Raw genomic sequence first — 21,391 nt, forward strand, 5'->3', positions numbered from 1 at the left:
ATTTCCTATAATAATGATGCTACCCTCAAAGAAGTCCAAAGCCAAAAGGGTTTGGTCCATCTTTGATATTGGCAGACTCACAACACCAGCGTCTGAACATCAAAAGTTTCTTTTCTTCTGATTAGGGGCAGATCCAAACAGCATCCTTCTCCCGAGAGAGCCAAGGAGAAGCTCCGCCTCTACAAGTCACCAAGGAAATGCCAGATCCCTCCTTCAGTCCCCTTCGGTGGCCCATAGGAGAAAACCGATCCCCGCGTGGTGCGCAAGTATTAAGACAAGGAGTACAGTGAGCTAAGTGAAAGCTGCAAAGGATGAGTCAGGAGTCAGGCAGGAAGTTGGCTGCCTCGTAGGGAAACAGATTTTCAGACAGTAATAGAATTAAGTTTTCTACCTCGTTCCAGTCTATACATTAGTCCAGGAAAAAAAAAAAAAGAACTGTGCACATTACCAAGACGGCACTTGAATATTGGTGCTCTGTCTCTTGCACACTCCCTGATTAAAGGAATTCCTTGGGGGGGGGGGGGGAACTTCTGGATTGTCTCTGGTTTGTTTGTGTTTATGCTTTGATTTGAATTTTCCTTTTGAAAGAGCCAGAAGGGTGTTTTAATTACAATTTGGCTCTCCCCCACACCCTCTTGTCAGAGATTCCCCAACATCCCCTGGTAGAAGATTCCCCCACCCCCCCTGGTAGGAGGCCCATTTTAGTGACCCAGCATGAGCACAGGGGAAACTTGATGGAAAGGTGGTTCTTATTCAATGACCCTTTCATCCTGTGAAGTATATATATATATATATATATATATATATATATATATATATATATATATAATATTTATATATTTATATATATATATATAATATATATAAAGTATATATATATATATATATATATTTTTTTTTTTTTACAAGTTGCTAAAAAAATTTTTAAAAGACCTCAGATATCCACAGCAGAGCATTTTGTGGGCTCCCCCAGAGACCCCCATGACCGCCTGTTACCTGAGCTCCTCCACGTTTGCCACACTCCTGGCAAGGATCCCCTTCTCCCTTCGGAGCTTCTTGATCTCCAGTTTGAGGATGCGCATGTCCTCCACCCGCTGGTTGTACTGGGTCTCGCCTTTGTTCAGCACTGACTGTTGGATCTTAATCTTCTCATAGAGCAAGGCTAACTCATCGTTGCGCCGGACAAGTTGAGACCCCAGGATGTCTCTCTCACTGATGACCTAGAAAGACATGGCCACTTGGGATGAAAGGAACTCTCTTTTTTCACCAATGACAATAGCATCCACTTCATCCACAAGTATCTATTGAGTGTTCCCACATGCCCCACAGGCAGGACACTGGCAGCATCCCATAAGATACTTAACATGGCACTCCTCCAGTTGCTATAGCCATGGTCTGATAACCCAGTAATGTGTGGCCTGAAGCTGTGTCCTTCTGTTTGTTTTCCCTGCCCTACTTTTTTTTCATGTTTAAATGTTTATTTATTTTATGTGCATGGGTGTTTTCCTGCACGTATGCCACATATCATGTGTGTGCAGTACCCACAGAGGCCAGAAGAAAGGAGAGCATCAAATCCCCTGGGATTAGAGTTAGATAGCTGTGAGCCAACATGTGGGTTCTGAACATTGAACCCTGGTCCTCTGAAAAAATAACCAATGCTCTTAACTACTGAGCTATTGCTACAGCACAACAAACCCATTTTTTTATTAGTTATTTTGTTTATTTACACTTCAAATGTTGTCCCCCTTCCTGGTTTCCTCTCTGAACCACCCCCCATCCCACCCCACTCCCCCTGCATCCACAAGGGTGCTCCCCCACCAACCTGCCCACTCCCACCTCACTTCTCTAGCATACCCCTATGCTGGGGCATCAAGCCTTCATAGAACCAAGGGGCTCCCCTCCCATTGATGCCAGATAAGGCCATCCTCTGCTACATATGCATCTGGAGCCATGGGTCCCTCCATGTGTACTCTTTGGTTGGTGGTTAAGTCCCTGGGAGCTCTGGAAAATGTTTAAGTCTAAATGCTTTTCTTGTAGGCCAGTTCTTGAAGCAGGAAGATAACCAATTAAAGACCAGCCTGGGCTACATAGGAAGACCATTTTAATCAATCAATCAATCAATCAATCAATAAAATTCTAATGCCAAAATTATACAATTGAGTTTCTATCATTTAATTATTAACAACAATTATATATGAACAACTATATTCTATTAGATCTTAAGCTCTCTGAAAACAAGGGCCTGTGATTTTATTGGTCAATGAGTCCCCAGTGTTTAGACAAATACCTGATACCAGAAGTGCTCCTGACTGAGTGGAATGGGTGACTACTTTGCTGTCAGCCCAAGACTCTGCTGCTCATCTTCAAACATGGCTTGCAAAGGGCAAAGGATTCCTGGTTGCTGGGGGGTGGGGGCTGAGGGCGACAAGGAGCTCCTACCTGGTCCAACTCCTTCTTCTGCCTCACCCTCTCGCCGTCAGCCTCCGCAATGATGCGCAAGAGTTTCCTCTCTTCCACCTCCTGCTTTTCAATGAAGTGTTTGGTCTCCAGGGCTTGTTGTCTCAGCTTCTGTAGCTCGGCCTGACAGAGAGCAGACGATTCGGACACGTTGCATTGAGGAGTAGCCTAAGCGGGACCACTGGGCTGGATTTGGCTGCATGGCCTTGGTTCTGATGCTTTCGTCTCGTATCTCATTTAGCAGAATTCCAGCCCTATCACCACCCACACAAGCGTAGTGTGTGTGGGTGCGTGCATGTGTGTGTGTGTGCATGCATACGTGTGGAGGGGGGGCATTTTAAGAACCTGCAGATCAACAATACCAATTATAGTGACCCAGTTCACTGTGGACGTGGTGCCCTAAGGTGTCCTACCTCTTTTCTGTATAAGCGTAGAAGGAGTCTCACTGGAATCCTCCCTGCCCCCACCACAGTTAACTAGGAACAGTTCAGGAAGAGGTCAGGGGAAGTCTGTTCACGTATCAGCTTTTCTAGTAGTCCTACCAAAACCAGTACACTGGCCACAGGAGAAGGCCGTTGGGGGCGGGGGGGGATGAACTAAATTCATCAATAATAACAACAACAACAAAGCATCTCTCCCATAGAACATTTTGACAGGACAAAAGGAATGCTATGATGTAGAAAACATTCTAAGACATCTCCAACGCAGACATGAAGATATGATATATAAGAGGGATGCAAATAACATGCGCATTGTTGAGTCCAAGCAACAGTTTTCAGTATATCTTTTATTATTTTTATGTTTGGGGATGTTTATGGGTGTGTGTATGTGTGTGTATGTGTGTGTGTGTGTGTGTGTCTGTGTGTGTAGATGTACATTTGCATAGAAGCCAGAGGTCAATGTCATATGTTGGTCTCTCACTGGGTTCTAGGGCTCAGCAATTTGACTAGGCTACCTGGCCAGCAAGCCCCAAGAAGCCACCTGTTCCTAACTCCTCAGACTGGAACTATATGTGTGTACTACTATATGCCCAGTGCTATAGATAAATGCTAGTGATCAAACTAGCATGCTTGCACAAGAAACACTTCCCTGACAATTTTCCAAGCCTGCCCCTACATATACACACATGCACACATGCACACACACACACACACACACACACACACACACACACACACACACGTATCTTTTCTATCGTTCAGACAGTGAGTTGTTATTTCAGGAAGTCAAAGAAAATGCCATCACTGAACAGAGACCCCAGGGATGTTTTCTCAGAGAGCTTACACCTGAGTCAAGGTTAACTGGAGACTTAAGGTGAGGTTAACTAGAAGTACAGGAAAATGGGGAAAGCAAGCTGTTAAGTTAGAAAGGAAATGTTCTTCCTGCAAAGCCACTTCTATCTACTGCACAGCACGTAAATGACTTACAATACCCTAGGCATGATGCTGTGTGTCCCACACAGAGGCAGAGGGAAGCACATTTAGCCAGCCCCAGTGAGTCAATATGCAGTGATGCTTAGCTATCCAAGCGGGATGCTTCAGTGCAAAAGCCTGTGCTCTGTCTACTGCCTGCATCCAAGAGTTACAGATCAAAGGTGGAGGATGAGTAAGACAGTCTTCATTACCCACATAAGATGACTGACGTGAACAACGACGTGAACTTGCCATCTGCTGCTGTAGACCAGGGCGGGAGCACACAGGAGAAGGAGTTGATATGCCTGCTTGAAGCTAACGGGGAAGAATGAGTCAAGTCCTTGGCAGGTGACAGATGATACCCAGCTGGAGAGGTGTGTGTGTTGGAGGGAGGCATCCAACACTCAGGGTATATGAACTAGCTCGGGCAAACAGAAACATCTGGTGTGTTGTGTAGACACAACAGTGCCTGGCATGGCTGGATTAAAGGGATAGATTGGGTGTGGGAAGAGGAGAGGCTGACAAACAGCTGGGCAGGCCTGGAAAGGGGTCCTCTGATTGAATACACTATGGAGATTATACATCAAGGAACCAGTGGCCCCATGCTAAAAAAAAAAAAAAAATGTGTCTTAGGGAGGTCCCATGCCGGGCCAGGAAAGAGTACTAACCATTTAGCACAGAGGAATGGGGAGGGGTTTACCCACCATGACCACAATCACAGGGGCACAGATGGGGTGATATGAAACCTCCAGTGTGTGACAGACATAGGGGCTGAAACCACATGGCAGTGCAGAAGGCTTATAATTTTTCCCCTTGGGTAACTATTGGGCTCCCCACACCTGAGCTTGTCACAATAAGGGGAAGCTTAGAAAGCAACCCAACTGAGGTCAAGGCCTGATTCTAGCCTGTGATGGCCAGAATCCCATACTGCAGCTTACCCAAGCACTAAGAGATGCTGCACAGCTGCTATTGGATGCATGGTGCATATGAAGTGCAACCAGTGCCTAGAAAACCAGGGGTTTCTTTGATGACAGTTTGTGTGCTCATTCATGAAAAAAAAATATGTTTTGATTCAGAGATAAACAAAAAGAAATACTGGCCTTGTATTTACCTCTCAGGGGAGTGCACATTAGAAAAGAGAGTGAATAACCAGTTTTGTTTTTTATTTTTTGTTTTTTTGTTTTTTTCTGCTTCTATAATCATTGCGGGTGGTAGCAGCAAAGACAGCGATGAATTACCTGTTTGGCCGGTGCCTCCCTTCATAAAACTTTTATTTTCCCATATCTGCACACTCACTTCTCTGTTCCTAAGTGCCAAGAGCCGATCAGAATCCATCAGCAGAACAAAATGAAACCCTTGTTATATTAAAATGCAATCAGTGGTGTGTAAAAGTATCTGTCTGAAATGTAAAACCAGCCATGCGCCTGGCATTGCCGGGCGCCTTTTTCGTTATAGATCAAAATTCTGAGTGGTCTCCTTATGTCATAAATTTATGGGCTGTAAACAAGACGTGGCATTAGGTATTGGCAGCAAATGTTAACATCAACAAAATACCCAGGGTCTGATACATTTAGCAGTTATAAATCTGAACTACCTCTCAGGAAGGGTGACAACTGCTATGTACCCTAAATAGGATTAGAAGATTCTGCACCTGCCAAATGTGTTGCTGGTGATGGGAGATTATAATGAGATAACTGGACACACCCTTCAGTAGCTTCCCTTGGGATTATACAATGTAGCAACCAGTGCTTATGGACTGATGACCATCAAATATGACTCTGGGCATAAATAGTATCTCAAGAGCTAGACTCAGGGGTCTCACAGGCTCATGCACGAACCACCTGAAGTCTTCAGGCATGGGTGTAATGAGGCTTCTCTCTGCCCTTGTGGATGACAGCTCCTCATTCATGTCCTGGGAAGGAATCACTAAGTAGAAGGATGTGGTACCCTGAGGCCAGTCCCTAATGTGCTACTGAGCTCTGGAGGCAGAGAACTCGCTGCTGCATTATTCACGGAGAATCAAAGCGCTTGTCAGACAGATGCAGGGTGATTGGGAAGAGGCGAGACAGCGTCTGAGCCTTGTTAGGACATCGAGGCAGACATCCCAAATGAGGTGGCTCCCTCAGTGTGGAGGAAACAAGACTGGAACTCCATGAACAACAGAGGGATCCAAATTGAGCCTGAGCTGCAGAGATATCCTGGCATGTTGTCAGAGGTGTGCTGTGCTGACAGTGTCTATGATCCCGAGTCAGTAGGGACCGATGACAACAGAAAAGGGGAAGAAAGATGCAAGGAGCAAAATTGTTCAGATGAGAGGGGTGAGGGGATACAAATGGCCCCCTATGACAGCGGTCTGTCGGAGGCTTCAGAAAACAGTGGGTTGGCTTATCCTATAAAAATGCATCTTGTGACCCACTGGGCCCATCAGGCCCCTCCAAAGGGACTAAGTACCCACATAGTTTTGTAGAATAAAAACATAAATATCTTTTGGGGGCAGGGTTACTAGAAAATCTATTCTTTCCTCCAAGGTTTTAGTTCTCAAATCAAAGATACTTGCAACCCAGAAACCTGTGGAAATGTGATTCCAATTCTTCATCGTAACCAGACAACAGGCTGGGACTCTACCTGTGAGCTGCACATTGTTCTAAGGGAGGTCAAACAGGCTTAACGCTAGCCTGGATTCATCCATACACTCAGCAACAAGACGAGCTGCCCTCGGATAATCTCAGATAAGAAATCAAACAGGCATTCTTTCCCTGGTCCTCATCCTTACCTCAGTGGGAAAAGCTGGTAAATCCACCTCTACAACAGATCCAAAACTCTCACCTTCCTAAAACCAGTGGCCAGAAACTGTCCACTCCAAAGCAGAAGCCTTTAGATCACCCTGCCATGTCTACTGGTTACCGACACTGCTTGCCTGGAGATGCAGAAAAACACAACCTACTGCCCTGTTTCATTCTGATGTTTGGTTGGCACGATATTTGTAGATGCCCGATGATGGAGGGCACCTTTGAAAGATACCATCTAACAACAACCCCCAAGGAATTGAACACAACTGATCGTTTGTATGGGATGCCATTCATTCTGGAGTGAGAGTCTGTGGGAGGTACTTCGTTCCAGCTTGGACTCCACTCTGGGCTGATGGTTAATCTTCTGAATTGGGTACCACTTAGGAAGTAGAGATGAGAATCAATGCATCGTCCAAGAGAAAGAGCTGGTACACCAATTAGCAAGGCTTATTACACTAAAGCCTTGCTAATGTGGTCCAAGAGGCCCCTGATGCAGCTGGGTTTATAATGAGATTTTTCTCATTTGTTCGACAGTGACTAAACCCCATCCTGCTACTGACTCTGGGATATAACAGACTGCCCCCCCCCCACATTTAAACTACTTTTGAACAAGAGTGGATACAAAACTACAGGGTAGTTTCAAATTTTGTAAAGTTCTTTATCTCTCAATAAACTTTCGTGAAGAACTTTCCATTCTTTCTCGTGAGCTGGAATGACACAGTGAAAGTCCCAGATAAATCCTATCATTTACCACACCCTTTTCATCAAATCTTTCTCAGGCTACAGGTCCCATAAATTAATGTAATACAACTGTTCCATTCCCATGGAAACCTATCGTTAGGGTGCCAGGCCTCTTGTTAAATTGAGAGTGTGTGTTTCAAACTATGGCATCCTAGAGTCAAGGAAGCATGGCGCTAAACCTGGGTGGGGCTGGGTTCAGGTTCAATACCGTGTCTACCTTTGAAAGCTAGTTTGCAGAAACCATGGTTCTCTCTCTTCTCTCTCTCTCTCTCTCTCTCTCTCTCTCTCTCTCTCTCTCTCTCTCTCTCTCTCTCTGACTTACTGTAAAGGGGCAGGTGGATCTTAAGCCACCATTAAGTATTATGTTACATATATTTATATATTTGTATCAAAATTCCATCACTCTCTTAGATACTCCTCATTTTAGTTCTTTGGTCAGGTGAAGTAGAAGGGAAACCTCTCTTATATTGTGTTAGTTTTCTAAACTAGTGGGTTTAAAGGCCTTACTGAGTAGGGTGTGGAGGCACCTGCCTGTAATCCCAAACTAAAGACGTACAGTCATGAGACTCATGAGGTTGAGGCTAGCCTGGGCTACTTAGCAAGACCCCGTCTCCCAAAATCAAAATCTAGAAATATAACTCAGTAGTAGAGTGTTTGCCTTGGATGTACAGGGGCCCAGATTCATCCTTAGAATCATAAAAACAAAGCAAATAAATAAACAACGATATCTTAGTGATATCTGTGGAGGCAGGTGTTCCCTGAGGGAGAGGCTGCAGATGTCTGAGACCCCCAGATGCAAAGTCAGCTGTGAACCTGGGCCAGAGCAAAGCAAGTGAGGAGGAAGTGCTAGTGGGTACCAATCCTGCAGACAGAAGGACACCTGCACACCAAGGAGCAACGACTGAGGACAGACAGACAAATATCCAGAGTGGGACCTGGGAGTGTCGGACACGGATTCTGAATGCAGATGGGCGGTGGCTGGTCTATAAGGTCAAGGACTTCCTGGGCACTACTAACCTGCTAGCTTCTCTCTCCCGCTATGGCATGGTAATCATAAATGAGCTAGGAGCTACACATCTCTACCGCTCTCCTCCCCAAGTGGACTAGGACCACCTCCCATAAGGAGACTCCTCTCAAGATGACAAAGGCGATCCTTCCAGCACCTGATGCTGGAGGCTTCTGGATCTCAGCGATTGAGGCTTTGGGTCCCTTCCTTGGTCCCTCTCCCTGCCTCCCGCTGCCTTCAGTGAGCGGAAGCCGCCCGATCCCGAAGCTGCCAGCCATAGCCGCTGCTCTGAGTAAGCCCTGTACCTTCAATGTTTCTTTCTCCTTCTCGATGCGCTGCTGTTCCAGATGCAGCTTCACGAGCGCGGCTTCCTTGGCAGAGATTTCTTCCTTCAGCTGGTCCACCTGATGCGTCATGATCTTTAACTTCCTCTTCATTTCTGTGATTTCATCCTAACAAAAGAAGGCAGGGGGGAGGGTGGAAAGTCAGGTGAGCAGACACCACCCTCCACATGGGCATTCAGTGTTTATTTAAGAGCTTTCTCAGAATAAAATTTTGACCAAATCTGATTCCTTTGTCTCTTACGCCCAGCAACATCAAAGTACCTTATAGACATGGCACAGAATCGGCTCATGGAACACACACAGCATATAAACAGTGCCATATGCAGCACACATGTGCAAACACAAACATATATATATGCACACATGTGCAAACACAAGCACACATATACATATACATGCACATGCATGCTCATGCAAGTGCACATGTACACACATGTGCACATGAACACACATGCTCACACAGCACACATGTACACACATGTGCATACCCATACACTCACATTTGCACACTCCCATCCTTTGACTAAAAAAAATTAGTCAAGTCATTACGAAGAGATCCCAGAGCCAAGTTCTGGAGTTAAACCAGGAGAGTGTACAACTGCAGTCAGAGCCTTGGCAGCTACCACCAAGCATTTTAGAGCCTTCCCACAGTGCAATGGCAATCCAACATGACAATTTAAAGGAGGCTGAGCTCTCCGTGTCCTATTGAGTGACGTCACTCCCATTTCCAGCAACATGTCAGTGTGTATAAACTTATGCCTTTTCAGCTGGATTCAACAGGATTTCTTGGTCTTGTCTAGTGCTGCCACAAGAACATCAGAAAGTGCTTTAAACTCAGTATGGCGACAAATCAAGATATAAAGACATGAGCAGACAGTTTACCTGAGCCTCTACCAGGTTTTTGCTGTACAGGTTCCTGTCTGATCTCACAGCTTCATACAGGTTTTGCTGCTGTTTTAACTTCGTCTCTGATTCGGCGATTTTCTTCCTGTAGTCAAAAATCTGTATTTCTCGGACTTTAATGTCTTCCATGTTTGCAAGGACCTGGGAGAGAAGAAGCAGTTGAACCCAGTTATACAGCCCATCTGGACTTAAGGGCTTGGGAGCAATGAGGGTTTTTATCTAAGAGTGGCTGCTAGAGATGCCAGCACTCAGTAAACCGGAGAGTTCACTTTGTCACAACGCAAAAATGAAGGCAGGCCAGTTAGGGCCACGTGTGTTACACACATGACACTAGCACTCAGTTATAAAACCTTAACACGGATATTTTCGAAGATGGTAAATAGGGGAGTAGTTCCATTCTGGAAATATCTATTGATCATCACACACAAAAATAGAGTAGGGGTCGTGAATTTAACAGATCCTAACATGTAGAGCACTAGGAAAGATAAGAGAGATCTTAGTTGCTTCAAGATTGCCCACTCAAGCCGGGAGTGGTGGCACACGCCTTTAATCCCAGCACTCGGGAGGCAGAGGCAGGCGGATTTCTGAGTTCGAGGCCAGCCTGGTCTACAAAGTGAGTTCCAGGACAGCCAGGGCTATACAGAGAAACCCTGTCTCGAAAAGAAAAAAAAAAAGACTGCCCACTCAAATTCACTAGGAGGTTTTTCTTTGTAAAGCGACCTTTGTTTGATAGCCATGTGACTCTGTCTTGCTAATGTCAAGCCCTTCCCATTAAGGAAGCTAGGTAGACATCATAAAAATGCAATCAGCTACGCTCACAACACTTCCAGAAAGGGCAAGAGGCCACATCACCACGCCCCCTTCACAAGGATGAGAATCAAGGGCCTGAGACCCCGGCCAGATCCAATCTCTCTCCCCACGACTGGTTCCTGAAGAAGAAATTCCCTAATCATGACTCCGGTCCACTGGCCCCAGAAACTGACTCTTTCTAAAGGAAAAGTTCTTTTTTTCTTAATGCCTTTAAAAACTTTTAGCGGCAGGAAGACAATCGGTTAAACTACGATGTGAATGAACATCAACAGTGCGTGAGTAGACAAAGGTTTGACTGCATCACAGCATCCTCGTGACCTTCTCTCCACAGCCACAGCTTACAATGAAAGGGTGACGTGGCAGGAGATGAGAGGGTGTGGATGGGTTCCAAGAACATGAACCCAGAAGGGTCCTCTGTGGAAACAGTGTTTTTATTAGGGACCTAGAGGTGGAACAGGACCACACACACCTTTGCCAGGCTCATGTTCCTGAGATCCAGGCATGTGCTATTTGTGACCAACATATCACCAAGTTTTTGCATGATGGATACTTCCTATAGAGGCTTCCTTCCCCTCTTAACCCCCAGTGTGGGATTAGGATCTCAGAAAACACACTCCCGTAAGCACCTTTGTAGTGTTTCCTCGGAGGGCCTAACAGTGGCTGTTGCTTACAGCATGTAGGCGCCTGTTGAGAGCTTCCTGCAGGTAGTCAAGGTGAGGTGAGCTCTACTGAGTGCCTTTCTGCAGTGTTTTTCCAGGATCAGTTCATTTCTTAACAACAAAGTGCTCCTCTGAAAATAATGAATTTCCTTATAACAGTCCCAATACCATCATTTATGTTCCTCATAAACGTGAAGCACACACTTTATTTATTTATTTATTTATTTATTTATTTATTTATTTAGGCTGTCGCACTCATCATCCCACATCAGCCACTTGTCCCCACAAAACATGAGGAGGTTAGCAACCTGGTGTGTGTCTTTCACGTTTTTTCCTTGAATTTTGCACTCGGGTTTACTCGGGTCTACAAGCAGGAGAAAATAGCTGTGATAATAACTCACAGCTATCCGTTATTTTCTATGTCCCTGGCACTTAACCCATTTCAATTCATTTAATCTTCACTGATGTCCTATAATCAGAAGGAAAAAAAATGAGATCAAAGAAGTAATATTCCCGAATGGATCCAACCAGTGAGGCTGTAACATGGGGATACCCCGCCATTTTGAATTATTTACTTTGGGGGGTATTTTCATCCTTTAGGCTAATGACATCTTTTTGAACAGCGCCCCATGCCCTTTGCTTCTTGGCACATGGTGGTTGCTTGTGAAAACTGTGTTAACTGGCTCTAGTCATTCTCTTGAGTATCCTGAACGGTGTGTGCCTGCATCATCACTTCACCAACTACATGACTATGAGCCATCATTTAGTCGAAGTTTTTGCTGCCAGGAGCCAGGCCGCAATGACCATTCTGTACTAGAGATCTCATAGGCTGGCACTCTCTCTTCTGGGGAATGGATTCCCAGGAGCGGCATAGCTGGCCCAAAAGACATATATATTTTTTTAACTTTAATACATATTGCTAGATTGCTTTCCAAAATGGTTGAAACGCTTTACTCTCCCACATGGCCAGCACCACGTTCTTTCATAGAAACTCACCTTGGCAGTTCTAAAGAAACCCTCTTTGGTCAGACCAGATGACTCTTTCAAGGTGCTATTGAGTTTAGTCTGTGAAATTTTCATTTAGGACCCTACCCGTGGATTTTAAGTGGTATATAGCCTGCAGCGTTTCCACTCAATTTCAACATCAAAGTTTCTGCTCGTTTCAGAAAGCAAATGAAAAATGCCCTACTGTCCATTTCCAGTCACCCACCAATTCATTCATTCATTCACTCATTCATTCATTAACTCACCTATTCATTCACTCATTCATTCACTGACCTTGAATTTTGCATTCGGGTTTGCTCGGGTCTACAAAGAAACAAAAGTAGCCTCTATAATAACTCACAGATATCCGTTATTTTCTATGTCCCTGGCACTTTACCTGTTTCAATTCATTTAATCTTCACTGATGTCCTATAATCGGGAAAAAATGAGGTCAAAGAAGTCCCGAATGGATCTTGACCTGTGTAGATCTGTCTGTGAGATCTGTCTGTGAGACCTGGGATTTGGTGACTCAAGAATAGGGCAGACTATAGTCCAATGCTACAGACAATTTCCCTTCAGTGTCAGTGTGCTTTTTATGTAACAAAAATAGCTATGGTCCAAGAAAGGTTGTTTGAGTTCAGAAAAACATACACATGATCAGAAAAAAAAAACAGTAAATAAAAGCCCATAAAGCACATGATAAATATTAACAGAGCAGCCCTTTCCCAGAATTTTCTCAAGACAGACCAATGGAAGCGCAACTGCCTGGCACATGCTATAGATTATATCTGGGAAAGCATGAAAGCAAGGCAGAAGGACATAGCTCCATTCAGGGCACACTGAGGATAGCACACAGTGCATCCTTCCGCCAGACTGGGTTCTACAGCAATATTCCAACCTCCAACAAGAGGCAACATGCCTTTTTCCTGGCATCTCTCTCACAGTTCCCCAAGGCGTTGCTCACCGTGCATCAGAACTTTGACCGTGTTCTCACACTCCTCTCCTCTCTTTCACTCATGCACCTATTTATTAGTTCCCTCACCTCTTCATTCATTCACACATTTATTCGTTAATTCACTAACATGTTCAGCAATTCATTAACATTAATCAGTTAGCATCTTCATTAATTATTAACATGCTCACTGACTCGTTAGCATATTCATTAATTCACTCACATATTCACTCATTCCCTTGCCTGTTCGCTCATTCACTCAATGAGCATACACTGAGGACATGACTAAAGCAGGCTCTATAAAAGCATGATCATTACAAAGAGGAACAAGAGGTCACTAGCGGTAACCCTGAAGCTTACCGCTAGTGAGTGACCTCACTGTAGAATGAATCAATCAATCAAGAAATGGTTAAAATCCGTGACTGGGACACACACTAGAAAGCCTCTGGATAATCTCTGAGGATAGAACTATGCACCTTATCCAAGCAGGTAATATTAGTGGTTTATATAATTCATGAGAGCTGACTTTTTGTTCTTAGTGTTCCATTCCACCCAAAGACTCGCCTTATATGCAATCATTGTGGAAGCAATGCTATTACATCAGTAAAGCAATGGCTGCCACCGTCACCCTAAAATTACACAAGTGCATGGGTAGCAGTTTCTCCTAGATCTATACACTAATCATAGCTTCTATCGTTATAATTATATCACGTAAGAATTTGCTGCATGTAATTAAGAGTTATGCTAAGCATTTGATAAAACCCTGCCATTGTTTATTACTGTTGCTTACTGCTATCATTCAGTTAGTGCAGGCAGAAATGCCCAGAATAAAAATATATGCAGGCTCAAGGGGAGTGGCTTGGGTGGCTTGTTGGGACTTCAAGGAGCAAGGTGTAAAAACTGAAGGCAAGGATGTCTGAGGAAAGGTGTGTGGATAGTCCACAGCGAGAAGAAATTCTGCTCCTTCATCCAGCACTGCTACAATCTGCTACAGTCCGCATTGCTGGATTGATCCATAAACAGAAGGCATCTTTATGAGATATCAACCTGATAGTTAGACTATATGTTAGGAATAAAGTCTATATGATGTACTCATCAGTGGATCTGTTAACTGATTGTGAGAAAGAAAGAAAGAAAGAAAGAAAGAAAGAAAGAAAGAAAGAAAGAAAAAAGGAAGGAAGGAAGGAAGGAAGGAAGGAAGGAAGGAAGACAGGAGGAAGGAAGGAAGACAGGAGGAAGGAAGGAAGACAGGAGGAAGGAAGGAAGACAGGAGGAAGGAAGGAGGAGCAGAAAGAGAAAGGAGAGAGGGAGAGAGAGATAGAAACAGAGAGAGACAGGCAGGCAGACAGACAGACAAACTTATCCTAAAATTTAGCCTCTTTACCAATAAGACATCATTCTCACTGGGTCAGTGAAACGAAAAGATTGGAACTGCTCTGAACCGTGTCATCAGCATTCAGAATATCTAGCAGCCCATCAGAGAACAGAAAAAAAAAAAAGCTGCTTGTTCAATCACTTTGAGAGATGTTATAACAAGGATGATCCTTGCACAGACAGAATAATGCTCCAGAGAAAGGATGCTGGCAAGGACATTTCTTTTTCTGAGCATCCAAGTGGCACTGCCATCGTTCTGCACACAACAGTGCACAGAATCGCAAGTTCACATCTGGATTCCTGAAGCCAAGAGTCATGGGAATCCGTCACCATAGCGAGGGGATGAAAGGGACAATGAAGAGGCGGGAAGTACTGGAGCTGAGGGAGCAGACGGTTTGCAAATCAATTTATCTCTGAGCATTGAGACTCACAATTCATTCCGGTGCAGAGCATTCAAACCAACGTCCCGCAGAAGATCATAACCCCCAAGTTCATTAAATGTGCTAGAATGCTATACATCTGCCCAGCTTCTCATCATGCAGCTGGTCCCTGTTAAAAGTGAGGTATCAGCGAAGCCAGGGGGTAGCTGTGAGGCTGTTAGGTTAGCTAATTGATTATACTTTCAGATGCCCCAGACCGACTCCCGAGATCAATCACATTCAAGTCTACTACGTTTTATTGCAGTCAAGGAATCCGAGGGGCATTTGCAAGCCCCTTCAGAGGAGTGCGGAAAACACTTAGGGTACAGAATAGTGGGGTAGAGTTTGTGTCTGTAAACCCCCTCTTGCTATTTCTCTTTCTGTTTAAAACAACCTCCCAGCAGGAATAAGAGTGAAATAAGAATCGATAGAAGAATCTGGAAGACAGCACCACAGACAACGTATCTATCGCACAGACTGAGGGCAGATGAGAGCGTAGGTCATGGACTTTGGAAGTCTCTGCCTACGTATGATGAGACATCGGTGCAGTCAGCCTCTCAGATACCGCTCTCTGTCTCGGTGTCTACATTCTCCCACTGACACCACCACCTTCGCTTCCCTAATGGACCTGGGAAATGCTCCTTTTGAAAACCCATGTGCCCGGACACGGGCGAATGTGTTCTCATTTTTCTTCCTTTCCTCAACGTCTGCCTGCCCCCCAGTCCCTACCCTCCAAGTGTAATGGCAGCCACGGGGTTAATACAACAGATATCACTTGGGGCTTATACTTCAGAGATCAATGAAGATCTTAAGGCTAAACCTGGTTCCTCCCTCTTCGGAGCCACAGACTTCCTCCCCTGGCAACTCCCTCCTGGTTGTTCTTCTAGAAGAACCTAGCATCTGCTTGCAGTTGCTGTTGCCTCCTGCCTCTTCTCAGTCTCTCTAGCTCCTCCCATTGCTGTCTGCAGCCCAAGCCCCTTCCATCCCCTATGCCTTTTCAAATGTCCCCATAGTCTGACTAATACAGCTGTACCTTTCATACCAATGCGAGTATCGGGCACTTCACCAAACACAGACTATTTTTCCACTAGCAGAACCCTGGCATCGGATGTACCCCGGTTGTGCTCTTTGACGGAAGCCCACACTAGGATCTCCACCCTCACCTTGAAGGTTTGGGGCCTTCATACGCACGCTGACGTACACCCTAGCTTTCCTGGGCCTCCAGCCTACAAATGGCAGATTCGAGGAATGCCCAGCCTCCAGAACCACACTAGACATTCCTCCTACTCAGCCTGCCCCTCCTCCACATCCCTGACTGAGGCTCAAAGTGACGATGTTAGGTCCCTGGGTGACACCGACCCTGGCCATGGAAGAGAAACAGGGAGAGATGCTGGACCACTTTCCAACTTCTTTCAGGCCACGCACCTGATGAAGCAAGTTTAAGAACCCACGAGTGGCAGCCTAAGTCTTTTCCAGTTCACCTTTGTCGGCCTTAAAATCCTTGTCCTTCCTAGTCTCTGGCCTGTACCTTCTGGACATTTAATAACGAGAATAGCACCACTTAAATAGCACCTTGACGAGAAGCTCTGGCTTATTTGTCAAACAGACGTGTTTACTTCGTTATCGATAATACAAGACTCTTCTCATTGTGTGGCTACGAGTTTTTCAAATACTCAGAAAGTATTGTTTCATTGAATCCTCACAATCACCAAATAAATGTCTCCGGCCCTCTTGTATGCACACAGGTAAAATTGAAATTAAAGCTCTTTGAAGAACTCTGCCTTCTTCTCACGGTCGTGTGATGGACACGCTTCCCGTTTTTGATATTTACATACAATCATCGCAACAGCTCCTTAGTATTTTATCAGATATGCACAGCACAATTTGTTTAGCCTCTCAGGGTGCTGGTTTGTATTTTTCTTTATTCTAGATTGCACCGCGGAGAACACTGTTTTATGAAACTCTTTTCACTCCTTCTTTTTCCTTAGACTTGGTTTGTATAACAGAAATTCCCAAGTCTAGATGATACTCTTGGAGCATGTGTGTGATCGCTGTAGTGAACTTAATGTGGCATTTTCTCCAACCCTGGGTGTTAGCTCCTAATGCCTTACAAACAGAACGCGTGGAAGGGAGCCTTGTGTTGGTGTCAGGGAGGGTGTATAATATCATGTGTCCGTGTGTGTCGGGAGACAAACAAGACACACAACGATTGTAGTTGGTAAGCAATAGTTTAAGAATTTATACTGAAATTGCTTGGGTGAGATCTTGTGTAACTCCATCTACTTCAAACACCAGAAACTGTGAAAAACAGCTGACAGCAAATCTCAGTACCAACAATCCTCTTTTTCAGGGGAGCCAAGAAAAACATACTACCTTATATGGAAACTGTAATAGCTTTTCTTTTTAAGAGGGAGAAAGAGAGAGGGAGAGAGGGAGAGAGGGAGAGAGGGAGAGAGGGAGAGAGGGAGAGAGGGAGAGAGGGAGAGAGAGAGAGAGAGAGAGAGAGAGAGAGAGAGAGAGAGAACCTCACCATGTACCCATTTAAACTTACTTTGTGCTCTCTATGTGCCCAGGTGTTGGAAGAATAGTAGGATCCTGTCTCAAACAAAATTTTAAAAATACTTTTGAAACCATGGAGGCAGGCGGATTTCTGAGTTCGAGGCCAGCCTGGTCTACAAAGTGAGTTCCAGGACAGCCAGGGCTACACAGAGAAACCCTGTCTCGAAAAACCAAAAAAAAAAAAAAAGAGAAATTCTTAAGAGTTAGCTCTGATCGGGGGTGGTGGTGACAGCCTGGAGCAGAGTCAGACAGTTTCCCACAAAGAAAGAATTGTAATCCTTGATTTCTCACGTTCAAGTCTGAGCACCGCCTCCTGCCACAGGGTCTCCCTTAGGTGCAGCCTAGCTCCTGCTCACGATGTCAGGTGTGTGAGACGCAGAAAGAATGGGCAGACCCCACCGCACCGCACCCTTGGCAGCCGAGGCTAGAGAGAATCCCAGGGGTCAGGATCCTGGCAGGATCCTCCTATGATGCTGTGCTGAGGCTGACCCTCGCAGAGAGTTCTCCTAAGAACAGGTCTCTGTTGTTGTGGAGTGGCTGCGAAGGGGTTATGCGCCTTAGTGCGAGCAGATGGGAACAAATGCTAACACGGAGCCTACACTGTGCGGTTCCCACCTCTGAACAGGCAGTGCTTCTGTGCAGGGTAGGTAAACGGGTCAACCATAGTCATAAATGCTATGTGCTCTACTCCAAAGACCCCCGGCTCAGGAGTGTGTGTGTCGTTTGGGGACCTGCAGGGGCTGGCTGCAACACTACACTGGTACTCCTCAGTTGGCCTCTATAAGTCTGTTTGTTCTCCGTGGGGAAAGGCTGATTTTCTATTCCCAAGGCTTGTTTCCCCTCTGTGTATACACTTCACGCGTCGGCGGCTGTCCCTCTCTAGTCTCTGAGAGTTCACTCAAACAACAAACAAGACAAAGTTTAAACATTCAAGCGCTTTGGTCAACACTGTAGAATTCTCAGTGGATTTGACTGACAAGCAGAAAAACGGGCTAACATTTCTGTAGAAGGCAACATTTTGCTAGGGGGAGGAAAACAAAATTAAATGAATGCTTTCCCCAAATTCTCTTCTTAGTCTCATAGCGCCTTCCTGATCCCCTCCCCTATTCTTGGGCTGCTGTTCCAGGCGGTCTTGCAAAACTATGGGTCAAACCCATATGGAAATCAGAGGCAGGGGAGAAACACAATACAATAAAAAAGTTTCTGAAAGCACAATAACCAAAATTATTAGAGGGGGCTGGAACGATAGTTCCGTGGTTTCAAACACGTGTGGCTCTCACAGAAGACTCTGGTTCAGTTCCCAGCATGCATATGGTGGCTCACAACCATCTGTCACTCCAGTTGGAGTGGACTCAATGCCCTCTTCCGGCCTCCTCGGGCATAAGGCACACACACGGTACCACACACATCCATGTAGACAAAATACACAGATAAAATACAATCTTTTTAAAAAAAGTAATCAGAAATCAAAGGCACGACGAACCCCAGGTGCTTCCAGTGGCGCTTGCCTGTAACACAAGCTTAGCGACAGCCTTGGTTCTGAGCATGCGCACTCTGTACTATGCATGCCAGAGCGCTCAGCACCAGTGAACACTGATTGGAGCCTCTTAGCTCAGATCTGAAACTGTTATCACAAATTGCAGAGCTTTTTGACAGAAGCTAGCTAGGAAAGGCTACACAGTAAGCAAGTAAGGTTCCTGGAGATGGCCCACCATTTGCATAGCTACAATGAATAGTGCACTATGGAGAGGCACAGCCCCAGAGACTTCATCCCAGGATTGCTTCCCGCAGCTGATGTGCCTTTCCTGCCACTATTACATAGACTAAGGATTCCTGGGCATCAACCCACCCTACTGGACAAATTTCCTACAGATCAACAAGAAGATCAACTTTTATGAATTAATGTTGTTCAGATGATTTAATGACTTTACAGAATTCACATAGTTTTAGGAAGAAAGTGTCAGGAGATGGGATTGTTTTGCCAGAATGATGTAGTAACGTTAGAATCAAGAATAGAACGTTGGGCTGGAGAGATGGCTCAGCGGTTAAGAGCACTGACAGCTGCTCTTCCAGAGGTCCTGAGTTCAATTCCCAGCAATTTCATGGTGGCTCACAACCATCTGTAATGGGATCTGTTGCCCTCTTCTGGTGTGTCTGAAAATAGCTACCATGTACTCATTGGAGAGAGAGAGAGAGGAGAGAGAGAGAGAGAGAGAGAGAGAGAGAGAGAGAGAGAGAGAATGTGCCCCTTCCTCATAGACTAGTAAGTGAAGGATGCATAAGGGATAAAATGAGCTTTCATAAATTACAATAAGAAGATAAATAGTCTTGCCAAAAATTTGTGATCAAAGAGAAACATTCATTCTAGATCAGGTCCAAGAATGAAGCCACAGATGTGTACTATGATAAAGCAAAGCCTTGTGAAATTGTTGCTGTGTACTTATAATGAGCTTGTATAATGAAACACTGCTATGAACTTACTATTGACACCCTTCTGGAACTCCCCTTTTGTGTAACATTTTATCTGTGAGGTAATTTTATAAAGAACTTTTGTCTAAGAAGGTATAAAAAGGGCGAGAAAAAGAAAAATGTGGCTTTTGGGGTTCCATTCCATCCACTGTGTGTGTGTGGAGGGTGTGTGTGTGTGTGTGTCCCTGTGTCTGTGCCTGACTTACTTAATTTCTTTCCTTCTTTCTTTCTTCTCCTTTCTCTGTCAAATTGCCAAAAGTCATCAGCTTGTGGCCCCCAGAACAGTAAGAGAGTCTTAGAGGCCAGAGGTCATAGGCTTTTGGCCTTCATCCAAGGTCAGCGCCTGACACTGCCACCAGCAGCTTTTGTTGTGTACACAAACTTTTCTATCCTTACAGAAAAGGAATGCTTTTAACTATGGAAAACAAAGAGTTTGATATTTTTCAATACTCCTCAACATTTAAGCATCAATCTAGCTGTGAATTGTATTGTTAGAATGTTTGGTGTTTAAAATTACTGTTTGAGTGGCTGACCTGAATTTCATTAAAAATAATCATTACATGAATTTTTACTTAGGATGAGGACAGAGTTTCCAACGATTTCTGAAATGACCTTACACATATTTCTGTCATTTTGTATGACATATTTATGTGAGGTGGCATTCCCAGCTTTGACAATTATGAAAATCAAAGTAGCAATCAACTCTGGAAAAACATTTAGGATGCTTTATGTCCTACAGTACTGAGTACTCAACCAAGATTTCATTCTGTATGTTAAACTGAGCAAGTACATCCATCTCATTAGCATGCAAATTGGCTTTCACCTTTAAGGAACGGTAACAGTCCATGTATACCAATGACCTGCTTTGAAATACACTTATGATTTACTATCAGTATTTGGTTTACATACTTATTTATATTTCTATGTAGCTGGGTTCAAAAATAAAATTCTTGGGCAAAGAGGTTTTGTGAGGGTAAATAATTTAAGAATATCTGCTCTAGGCCATTTACCAGAGAGTACACCGCAGACAGCCACTGTTTAACTGGCCTTATCGGATGCCAGCTCTACGCTAAGAAAACAAAGCCCAAATCTCTGATCTTCCTCTTCAATATGTCCTTCTCCCTCTAGTTGGTTTACAGAAAGACATCTAGAAGCCAGCTACCCAAAGTGTGGCTTTCCCCCAGCGGAAGAGTTAGAGGTTCACCTGCCCTCTAAAAATCAAAACGGTTTGTTGAAGATGTGACAGGGGGCACCACGACTTAGTTTGACATTGGCTAATTAAGTGACTTTCTCCTAACAAGCTTGGTTTCCGTGTTCTAATGAGACATGAACAGACACAAAGTGAGAGTAGAGAGTTGAAAAATGTTGATGCCTGTGGTGTTTTTAATAAGAAAGACCCTTGTAGACTCATGCATTTGAATGCTTGGCCCGTAGAGAGTGGCACTATTAGAAGGTGTGGCCTTGTTGAAGAGCATGTCTCTGTGGGGGCAGGCACTGAGGTCTCCTATGCTCA

At 44.6% G+C, this 21,391-nt stretch overlaps 1 protein-coding gene across 1 annotated transcript in view; it reads right to left on the bottom strand.

The window, feature by feature from the left end:
• Positions 1–21,391, bottom strand: part of Cfap58 (cilia and flagella associated protein 58) — a 102,216-nt gene that overhangs the window by 55,167 nt on the left and 25,658 nt on the right. The window contains exons 10-13 of the mRNA XM_021151799.2: positions 9,632–9,793; positions 8,711–8,857; positions 2,440–2,580; positions 997–1,220 (exon numbers count right to left, since the gene is read on the bottom strand). Coding sequence (XP_021007458.1) covers positions 997–1,220; positions 2,440–2,580; positions 8,711–8,857; positions 9,632–9,793 — 674 coding nt within the window. The remainder of the gene's footprint in view (positions 1–996; positions 1,221–2,439; positions 2,581–8,710; positions 8,858–9,631; positions 9,794–21,391) is intronic.

This window comes from Mus caroli, unplaced genomic scaffold, assembly GCF_978045245.1.
Source record: "Mus caroli unplaced genomic scaffold, Mus_caroli_1 scaffold_20, whole genome shotgun sequence".
Classification (NCBI taxonomy): domain Eukaryota; kingdom Metazoa; phylum Chordata; class Mammalia; order Rodentia; family Muridae; genus Mus; species Mus caroli.